This window comes from Camelina sativa, chromosome 2 (genome assembly GCF_030686135.1).
Source record: "Camelina sativa cultivar CO46 ecotype springtype chromosome 2, ASM3068613v1".
Taxonomy (NCBI): domain Eukaryota; kingdom Viridiplantae; phylum Streptophyta; class Magnoliopsida; order Brassicales; family Brassicaceae; genus Camelina; species Camelina sativa.
The window spans coordinates 14707490-14718651 of record NC_141881.1 but is presented as its reverse complement, the minus strand read 5'-3'; the positions used below and the strand labels follow the sequence as shown (position 1 = coordinate 14718651).

At 36.1% G+C, this 11162-nt stretch overlaps 3 protein-coding genes across 3 annotated transcripts; 1 reads left to right on the top strand and 2 right to left on the bottom strand.

Moving 5' to 3' along the window:
* Positions 1-537: 537 nt before the first annotated feature.
* LOC147948621 (uncharacterized) lies at positions 538-4736 on the bottom strand. Its single transcript, XM_087467904.1, has 4 exons — positions 4332-4736; positions 3369-3728; positions 3011-3214; positions 538-1119 (listed from the first exon to the last, which is right to left on the bottom strand). The coding sequence occupies exons 1-4, from the start codon at positions 4734-4736 to the stop codon at positions 538-540; spliced, it is 1551 nt and encodes a 516-aa protein (XP_087324030.1).
* Positions 4737-5121: 385 nt separating this feature from the next.
* On the bottom strand, positions 5122-5493 carry LOC147948620 (uncharacterized). Its single transcript, XM_087467903.1, has one exon. The coding sequence runs from the start codon at positions 5491-5493 to the stop codon at positions 5122-5124; it is 372 nt and encodes a 123-aa protein (XP_087324029.1).
* Positions 5494-6789: 1296 nt separating this feature from the next.
* LOC104718475 (putative thionin-2.4) lies at positions 6790-7670 on the top strand. The gene is made up of 3 exons (XM_010436239.3): positions 6790-7084; positions 7176-7253; positions 7347-7670. The coding sequence occupies exons 1-3, from the start codon at positions 6856-6858 to the stop codon at positions 7442-7444; spliced, it is 405 nt and encodes a 134-aa protein (XP_010434541.1). The 5' UTR covers positions 6790-6855; the 3' UTR covers positions 7445-7670.
* Positions 7671-11162: the final 3492 nt, after the last annotated feature.

The window sequence follows — 11162 nt, the reverse complement described above, 5'->3', positions numbered from 1 at the left end:
GATCCATGGAATACCTCGATGGTTTGACGTATTTTCCCACCAAAAGTTCATCAAAAGCGATTCTATCTCTGAAGTGATTCCCAACAGTAATTTAAAACAAGACATAACATATACATTAATGGATAAAGCTACTGATTTTAGCATGATCTCTTTTCCTGCAGGGGATAATTTTTTTGCAGTCCATCCACAAGTGCGTTTTTTAACTCTATCAACAATGTATGCAAACATCTCCTTCTTCTTCCGACCAACTTGTTCCGGTAAACCGAGATACTTACCTCCTCCTCCATGATTTGGTATGTCAAGTATTGCCATTAGTAGAGATTGAGTTGTCCCAAAAACTCTGCTTCCAAATGTTATCATTGACTTAGAAGTATTTATTTTTGGACCTGAATAGTATTCATAGATATCAAAGACATCTTTCAATGTCTGGCAATTTTTCCTATCAGCTTAACAAAAAAAGAGACAATCATCTGCAAATTGCAGATGTGTGATGCTTGGAGCGCCATTACCAATTCGGATTCCTCGGATATCACCTTCTCATTCTCTAGATGTGATTAGATGACTTAAGATGCCTGAACAGAGAATGAACATATAAGGAGATAATGGATCCCCTTGTCTAATACCCCTCGTTGGTTTAATATGTCTATACGGAGATCCATTGATCAGTACAGAGTAATTAACAGAGGTTACTACCGCCATGATCCAACTTATCCAACGATCGCAGAAACCAAATATCTTCAAAGTCGTTTCTATGAAGTTCCATTCCACACGGTCATACGCTTTACTTTCATCTGTCTTCACCGCGATGTAGGTTTGTGATACTCGTTTCCGGACTTTCAAAGAATGCATAATCTCATGGGCGATCATTACATTGTCCTGGATAATGCGGCTAGGGATAATAGCCGCTTGTGAATCTGAGACAATATCATTCAGATGTGGTTTTAGTCGTTGGACTAAACATTTAGAGCCTATCTTGTAGAGGACATTGCATAAAGCTATAGGTCGGTAGTCTGTAAGAGTTTGTGGATTTTCGATCTTTGGAATCATGCATATGTTAGTATGGTTTATGGTAGGCTTCATGTAAGAGGTGTCAAAGAAATTGCGGACTTCTTGGATCACCTGTGGACCAACAGTTTCCCAACAACTTTTGTAAAATCTTGCTGTTAATCCATCTAGACCTGGAGCTCTGTCGTCACCAATTGAACACACAACCTTATAGATGTCCTCATTAGTAAAGACTTTAGTTAAAGTATCATTTGCTGATGTTCATATATTTTACCTTGTATTCCCTTAGTATATTCACATCTTTTGCATCTTTTGCTATCCATTTTGACCATTATTGCATAGCTTTAGGACTAATCATGCATTAGAGTATAATTGCATTGCATTTGCATCTTTTCATGCATAAACAGGTGATTTTGGAGCCTAAGGAGCATGGAAGCAATGCTGAGGAGAAGTGAAGCAATCATGAGGAGAAAGCAAGGGAGTTAAGGCTGAGGAACCAAGGTCCAGAGTCCAACTCGACCGCACACTCGACCAGACACTCAACCGTGTGCTGAGGAGGACTCGACCGAGTGAGGATGCACGAGAGAAGCCAGCTCGACCAGCCACTCAACCGAGCATGGGTCGAGTTGACCGAGCCGTTGACTATTTTGTCTTTTAGTATTTTTAGGGCTTCCACTCCCTCTCCTATATAAAGCCTTGTACCTGCAGCCACCAAAAGAGTCCAGCTTTTTAGATATTCTCTAGACCTAGTATTTACCCTTTTGGGAATTATTCCTTTTGCACTTTTATTTTTCTTAGATCTTGTACTTGTTTTAGGAGAAAAGGACTAAATTCTTGTATTTTGTTGGTTTCATAACTTTCAAGATATTAAGATTTCGAGTTTCATTTCTTCATCAATATTATAGATCTTTGTTTCATCTTTCTAATAATGCAAGTTGCAATATTTTCTGGGTTTTTGACTTTGTTCATCATGTGTTCTTGTGAGTAGTTCTCTAGGATCTTGAGGATGGGTTAGGCTGGATTGATCTTGTGGTTTGTGTGATTTGGTCAAGCTTGATTGTTGTAGATCTCTTCTAGGCTAGATGTTCTTAATGCTGATCCTATATCTGAGAAGGTAGGGTTTGATTTCAAGCATCTTAGCATCACACCAATGTCTAAGAAGCATAGATAAGGCTAGATCTAGAGCTTACCATTAGGCTTGCTAAGAGATTAGAGGTCTTGTTTGGTTTGAGATGTATTGCTTAATGCCTGCTTGTGTAGATTCTTTACTATGTGAGAACAAGTCTAGAAATGCATAGGTTTGATTGTTTCTTGCCATGAGAGTGGATTAAACATGTCTTAGAATAATATGTCGAGAGATTAGCTCAAAGTTTGCTTGAGATTTGTTGACCAAGTTAGATAACCACAATGATTAGTTCAGCCCATGAATCCCTCCTCAGGACCTTCTTTGTTTATTGATTTCTTAGCTTAAATTCTGTTGTTTGATCGTTGTTTGATTCGTTTTGGTATTGCTCTGTTTTTATTGCATTGCTCTGTTTTCTCGTTTTAGTCCAGCTCGACCTAGTACTCGATCTACACTCGATCGAGTGCTTACTCGAGTTCATCCCCAGAATTCTTGTTTATGCTTTGTAGTTGTCCTGTCTTATCTCTTGTTTCATTCTAATTGCATTTTTGTTGCATTTACTTAGTGTCCTGTTCATTACTTGTCTTGCATTAGTTCATTAGCATAGTTTCTATTTCTATTGGTAGCTTCATATTAGGCTTAATCATTCTGTTCCATTTACATTCAGCATCTAGTTCTTGTAGTTTTACTTTATGCACTTTACATTTTCATTATAGGATTGTTAGTGACAAACATCCTTTTCATTTGGCTTAACTTAGATTCATATGCATATATTAATTGTTCACAAACACTCAGATAGGATTGATACCTCTTATACTGCAATTGCATAAGGGGAATTGAAACACCTTACCATCCATTCATTCATATCTCACCATTGCATACATTCATCATTCCACCACCACAAAATAAACTTGTTTCATTTGCTTCCACCGAGATTCTTGGAGTAAAATCCGCAAAAACCGTAGGTGAAACATGCTGGCCTGAAGTAGAATAAATGTTTTTGAAAAATTGTTCAGCATGGTCTCCTATCTCTTTATCCCCTTGATGAATAAGCCCTTGATCATCTTTGATAGAAATGATCCATTTCTAGCAAATCGTGTTTTTGCACAAGCATGAAAGAAACTTGTGTTTGATCTCCTGAAGTCATCCACTGGTTTCTGCTTATTTGTTGCCAATGTGTTTCTTCATCGCTATAAGCTTTAGTAAGAGCATCTTGGAGGTCTCAGATTGTCCGTCGTACAATAGGAATGAGACTCTCCATTGCATAATTTAGCTTTGCTTGAATCGTCCCAATTCTTTGCTCAGAGTTTAGCTGATTGGTTCGTTTTAAGTTCGCCATCGCCTGTCTGCAATTTCTTATCTTTTGGTTGATTGGTATGTCCATAGAGTCAGTGCCAGATATCCGCCCTGTCTTAACCGTTTCTTGAAAGTTTGGTACATCCACCAGCCGTTTGTCAAACTGGAATGACCATCGTTTGTGTCTAGTGAGGTCTTTCAGGTCTAGCAGAATGGGTTTATAATCAGAGCCTGCAAAGTCTAAGAAAAGGGTCTCTGCATTTGGGAAACTCGCAGCACCAGCAGAGTTAAAACATGGCTCTATCTAGGCAACATTGAATGGTGTGAGAATGTCATTCTCCAACCCATGACAAAGGATTTCCTTTTGAACAGATATCTTGTAGATCACAGATAGAGATCATGTGTCTAAAGTCTCTGAATGTCCATGCTTCACGTATTGGTCCTCCTAGCTTTTCCTTGTTGGATGTTATCGCATTAAAATCACCAATGAGTAACCATGGTGTATTGCGTGTATAAGAAAATTGTTCAAAACGTTCCCATAGTTCATATCTCTCACTTGGATTGGGATGTCCATACACACAACACAAGTAAAACACAGTTTTATTTTAGGTAATCGAAACATCAATGAGTCTCTCATCCTTAGAAATCAAGGATAGACACACATTGTCATTCCAAAACAGAGCTAAGCCACCACTCCTACCATGAGGGGGCGGTATAATAACGTTTGCAAATCCTAAGTCACACTTAAGTTTAGTTATTACATCAGATTGGTTTAGAGTTTCAGATAAGAATAGAATATTACACTTAGTAGTAAAACATAGTTTTTTAAAACGAGAAATAGTTAGCTGCGGACCAATGCCTTGGCAATTCTATGAGAGAATCTTCATATTAGATCTATTAGGGGTACCGGGCCCCCTGCACCTCTGTCGAATCCTTTGTTTACAGAACATGAGCCTACCAAGATTGTGCGCTGATTCTTCTTTCGGAGTTGATTAAGGACCATCAACTCCTCTGCTGCCTCTGCATTGTTGAAAGTAATCTCAAACTCCACTCTCTTCTGCTTCAAGAACCCAAAGTCAGCGTGTGCATTGTCAGGACTCTCGTCTCTTAGAACTCTTGTCTGATGATAATCAATAGTGTTTTTTCCTGTTTTTTTGGCCTTTAGATAGCGAAGACGTTCAGCCGACAAATCTTTGTCTTTAATCATACTAGGGAGAGCATGGTTCACTACAGATTGTGGTACATAGCGCTGGACTGGAGCATTTGGTGGTGATGGCAACTGTAAACCCGGTATTAGGCTTGTCGAATTCATTGATGGAAGAGTGTTTGCCTCGGACATGTCTTTGTCGTCGTCATTGTATCATCTCCATCACTGTCATTATCAGAGTTCTCTGGTGCAGCATCCTCAAAACCAAGTTGATATTCCTTGGCATCATGTTTAAGAGAACCACATTTGGTGCAAAAGTTCCGAAGTCTTTCATATCGGAACTTAACAATGGTGTTCTCATCAGCAATAAAACATATGTTCTTTTGGAAGCGTAAGGGATCATCTATATTCCAGTCAATCCTAACACGAACCACCCCAGTCTGGTTTTCATTCTCATCATAGTCGACTTTAGAGACATAGCCTAACTTATTCCCTACCATCTAGCCATAGCATTAGTTAAGCAAAAGGTTGGAATACCTTGGATTTGAACTCAAAAGGAGATGATCTTCATATTGGTCTCACTGATTTTCGGATACCAACGGTGCTTAGTAACCATCCAATCATTGAAAGACCACGGTCCCATGTGCAGTACGAGATTCAAGGAATCTTCATATTGGAAGCGAAATTGTACTCGTCCTCCTTCGAGAATGCGTCCAACACATTCATCAGCAAGACCCCAAACTCTTGGCATCTGTCTAATGAGAGCACGCAGGTTCTGCTTTCTGGGATTGACAGGAGTCACAACCAACGTGTGTCGATTAACAGAAATCGCGCGGTTGAGGAATTCTGGTGGTAGCGAGATTGGAGCATCTTCAATGCCCAAATCCAGGTCTTGAACGGATTTACGGAGATTATCACTCATTCTTTTCGTAAATTGGGTGATTGAGGGAGACAATTGGAAGATGGATGAGAAAAAACAAGGGAAGAAGAGGAATTTATAGGAGATCCATGGCGGTTTCGGTTGATGTTTAACTCCCGTGAAACAGGAAGACAAATAACTGTCATGAGTAACTGACAGAAATAAACCGCCGATATAGATTCCCAACACAAATTTTAGGGATTTCACGGTCGGAAAAAAACTCTTGATCGGAGACAAGATCGGAGATGAAAAAGTGAAAAACGGTTGGAGACGATCGCAAAACGAGTCGTCCAGAGAGAGAGACATCGTTTTGATTTTTCTTTTTAGTGTATATTGACTAATTAAGAGAAGGTGAACAAGAGAAATTATACTCGAGATTGTTTCTTCATATAACAAACGGTGCATCCAATTTTTTTCATAACATATTTTAATATTTTGTTCAGTCAATAGTCTCATCTTGTTTGGAAAATGAAGGTCAAAGTATGAAAACAAAAACAAAGTCAATACATTTCTTTTTTTTTGACCTCACAAAGTCAATACATTTCAATTCCATAATTTTCAAACCTTTGTAACTGTGAGGCCACCATATGCATATTTCTTTGCTTGTCTACTTACGTCTCTTTCTTGCATGTTTTGTCTCTCTTCTTAAGTTGCAAGAAGACACCGCAGGTGTCCGTGTCTCTTTTAAGTTGACGGCCGTTAGGAAGCAAAACCAAAACCAGCGCAAACCTCTAATTTGTTTCGTCAATTTTGTGATTTTTGCTTGGAAGAGTAGTCTTCTAATTTAATGTATCGTAGAAAAATAAATGAATCTTCATCAGTTGATAAAAAAAAATCAAAAACACAATTCTATTACAAAATATTTTATGTTCTGATTTTCCTTATGACAAACAAAATACATAATTTGCGCAATAAAAATTCAATTCACAAAAAACAAAATTCATTATTCTTTTCAATAATATTCTGTATTCGTCGAACATAGAATACAAATTGAAATTCAGAACAGAAGAGTTGGTTAGAATTAAATGAAGAAACACAAAACACGTTTTGTAACCAACGTTTTGGATTTTTGTGTAAGACAACATGATTGGATTTTAATGGGTCAGCATTTTGTGTAAGACAACTATAGTACAAGAGAGTTGCTTTAAATTATATAACAAATCACAAAACACGTTTGTAACGAACTCCCAACTAAAAAAAAAAAGAAAAAAACTCGAATTCTTCTAGTCACTAAAACTTTAGATTCTCGAAGGTACCAACTAGTATTTAAGTGACCCTTGTTTCATCACCATTTCATCAATACAAAATTAAAACTAGTCCTCTCATACATTTTCTGATCAAATTAATCATCTAATCAATCCAAAGATGGAAGGCAAAACTGTAATTGTAAGTGTGCTCCTAATGAGTCTGTTTATGGCACAAATTCAAGTCGACGCAAAGAGCTGTTGCCCATCCGTCACCGCGAGAAACATCTATAATGTTTGCCGTCTAACGGGAAGTTCTAAGCAAGTATGTGCAAACATTAGTAACTGCAAAGTGGTTAGTGGGTCGACATGTCCTAACGGATATCCTAATGACACTCTCGAAAACACAGGTAAATAATTATGCCTTATTACGTATTTTATTTGTTACAAAACAGATTAGAAATTCATTTTTTGTCATGTGTTTTTCATTTTTTTCTCAAGGTGATGCTGTCAATGAATACTGCAAGGTCGGATGTGTATCCTCTGTTTGTGGTGCTTTAATCACTCTCCAGAATTTCAGTAAAACAAATTCTCCAAACTCATTTTCATTATTACGATTTTTTTAATAATTAACAAGAGAATAATGTATATTTTTTTTTTCTCGATGAATAGATGCAGATGAAATCGTGAATGGAGCTGTTGGAAAATGTGCTAACGCATGTTCTACAATCTGCACCAAAGGCTCCATAAATGTAATTGAAACTGCCTAGAAAATCATATCCATAAAAATACCACGTACGTCTGAAGGTTAAGGAGGTGGTCATCTTTCACAGTGTTGTTGGTTCTCATGTTTTCAATAATTATCTCGTATGTGAGAAAATGTTAGATTCTTGTGTTTGTGTTTGTGATGTATTTTCCTTGAAGGTTATCGATCTCTAGATTGTATATGCCTTCTATTCCCTAATTTTTAAATAATAAATAATGTGTTGGTATCCATACATATCTTCTCCTCTCAACCATTTTCATTTGATCTGTTCTTTTTTTTTTTTTTAATAATCGGAATTGTCTTTTGATAAGGATTTCATATCATGACAAATTGATAACAGGTGATACTAACAATATTGTAGAAACTGAAGTTTCTCACAAAGAATTTGTTTAGAAGAGAAACAAACTTAATAACAATCTCTAAAAGAATTCCGATCAAAGTAAACAAGAAAAGAAGAAATGAAATCTCTTGAGAAACAAGTTAGGTTTTGCTCAAGAACAAAGAGGAATTAGAGTTTTTGTATTGATAATTGGATGATCTTACAATGAGAGGATTGCCCTCTATTTATAGGTATTCAAAGATCTACTGAATATATTCGAATATATTGAATATATTGACTTTCCTAATTACAGGCGAACTGATTAGGAAAGTCTTTCCCTTCTTGCTAGGTCAGCCGCAGGGCGAGTTGGAATGCCGATTTGTCACCTCGTCCGTGGGCTTCTCGGTGTTATTGGGCCTTCAGGGATGAGGTCCAAACCCAGGTCGAGTTCCCGGTTCAGATGATCGGTTCGCTTAACGGGTTTACATCGGTATGTTGGGGGTGCTAATTCCCGCACCAACAAATATATAGTGTTAAGGTTTTTTTCACTATATATTTGCATAACCAAACTATAGCCTTCTTTCTACGTATCTAATATACTGAATCTGACCTAAGAAATAAATCAAATCAAATCTCTAAATTCGAGTTTTCACTCTAGCACAATCTTATAAAAATCCACTAAAATGTTCTAATATTATTATTAGCAATCAGATTTCACAATACTATTACATTATTTTGCTTTATTTATATCGAAATAGAATTTGAAGTTGGTGCAGGATATCGCCTCCTCACTATTGGTGGAGGATATCTTCTTCAGCCCTAGTTTGCTGCTAGACTCCTTTGAGGCTATTATTTGCACCAGCTTCAAATTGTATTTCCTTTTGAAAAGTATCAAAAAAGCCATGTAAAACGTTTTTTCTGTTTACTCTTTTGAATATAATTTAATATTTATTAAAAAAAAATAGAATAATCATTATTACAAATATAATTATGAATTTGATAGAAACGTACAATGAAAACTACTACTCTCTCTGGTTTTGTTTACTTGTCGTTCTAGCATATTTTTTTTGTTTTGAATTAGTTGTCATTCTCGTTTTTTAAGGTGACTTTTACATTAAAATTCCAAATTTAACCTTAATTAAACTAACACAATACATAAAAATGAAAAAAACTAAAACAAAATATTTATTTAATAATTGAAAGCATTCTCAAGCTGGATGATATTGAAGAGTCACTTTTTTGTTTTCAACTTAGAATCACGTTCTATTGTTGGCAAAAAAAAAAAAAAAAAAAAAAAAAAATCACGTTCTATTATCTGAAACAAGAAAATGGAGATACAAACATACAAATATAACATGCATCAATTCATCAAGGATCTGATTCTTTTTTAGTTTACCGGAAAACTCAAATGGGGTCACCGTGTTGGGTCCATGTACTTGAGAGCAGTGAGAGCGTGAAACAGTTGAGATTTTTTCACACGAGATTAATCCCACAACTCTCCTCTAACTCTCTCTCTCCTCCCTCTCGGTTTTTTAGTAAAACAAAAAAATGAGCTATAGTTTAGAGAATTAGAACTTATCCAGATTAAGTGATGAAATTGTAGATGTGGCAGTGATGAAACTGAGATCAAAAATAGAAAAAAAAAATTGATCAGTTAAAAATCTAGAATCTAGATCCTTATAGTTAAAATCAAAATTCTTCTGGGTTCAGCTTTCTAGATTCTTCTGGTGGTAAACTGCATCAGCGGGATTCCATGGAACAAAATCGCCAATATTTACTTCAAAGATTTTTTGTTTGATTGTCGATTAATTTTAAATTTAGCTGAAGTAAAATTTGGTGAGAGATTATAAAAAACAAATACATTAAAAATAAGATGGTTAATTGATATTATTTGCCAGGTTAGAATTGTCAAATTACAAGAATTCTTAATATGCGTGAAACTTTCTAAAACGTCAACTAAATAAAACCGGAGGGAGTATGAGATTAGTCTTATATTCTTGTCCCCATCAATATAAAGCAACAGAATATATATAATTGACTCAAATTCTCAAACATAATTATTGTATTCTCATACTAGTAGTTTTCTCAATAACCTATAAAAGTAACTGACGTTTATAATTAGTCTCATATTTGAAAACATGTTTCTTCAGATGTAGACGGTAATCTTCTAATTTTAATGTATCGTTGTAAAATACAAATTATACAGAAAAAAAAAACAGATGGTCCACTTGGAACAGCGAGGTTTAAAACAATCTTAGTCGTACAATTGAGATTGCCAGAATCTGATGTTTTCTCACACTGCTCTAGCTTTGATTTGGACAATATCTGGATCACCATTTTTTGTTTCTTTAAATGCTTATTTTTATAACTTCGCCATAGGTAGCCCCAACTATTTTGTTTCTTTTCCTTTCAAGCTCATTAATTAACACAACTTATAAACTGGAATCGACGATATGGTTTGAACCAGGAACCACTTGTAAAGTTTGGTTCAACCAAACTCATGCAGTCATGCTGCGCTTGAGCGCGCATGAAAGATACTGTAAATGCGGATGAGGCAATAATAAAGTGCAGAAAATAAACGAGACAAGAACTTTCTTAATGAGGTTCGATTTTTCATACTCCCCGAGACTACGTCCAGATTTTGATTTCACTAGAACAAGAAAGCAAATACAACCTATTCGCAAACGCGTAAATCAAGCACAACCCTCTTAATTCACCGCTCTGTTCTATAACATGAAATCTTAAGGATAAATCTCTACCCTTAACTAAACTCACACTGAGCCTAGATTCAAACCAAGATAACTTAACTTTGGGCTAAACTCTCCCTGAGCCTAGACTTCTGATTTCCAACTCTCTGGAGCAACCTTCGCACAAACGCCACACCGACGAACAAAGAAGCTTGAACAACGTACAAGCACTAAACCGCGAAACTAAGCCGCACAAAACGAGAAAGCTTTCTATGATTTTATTCTTTATGCCTCAGCTCTCTTGCTTCTCTAGGACATTGATATATCATGATTTTTTTGGTTTTTAACCATGATATAAGGAGTCTTTTAGAGTCTTTTGATGTTTTTTTAGGTTCTTTGAGAGTCTTTACAGGTTTTCTAGGATTTTGGCATTGATGGAGTAAAGTAGAGCAATTTGGATAATTTTGGAGCATAAATCTCGAAGAATCAATTTGGACTCGGATCAAAGCAATGGCATCAATCGACACCATATAGGAGCATCGATCGACACCCACTTTAGCCGATGAAGAATAACAATTTTGGAAGTTTCACAAGTTTACCCAAAGTTTTCCATAATTGCAAGACAAGTCCCTAACGTGTTTTAGGACATATATATAGTATTTTTAGGTTTTAGAAACCCTGAAGTTATTTTCTAGCAGTTTTTGAGAGAAATATTA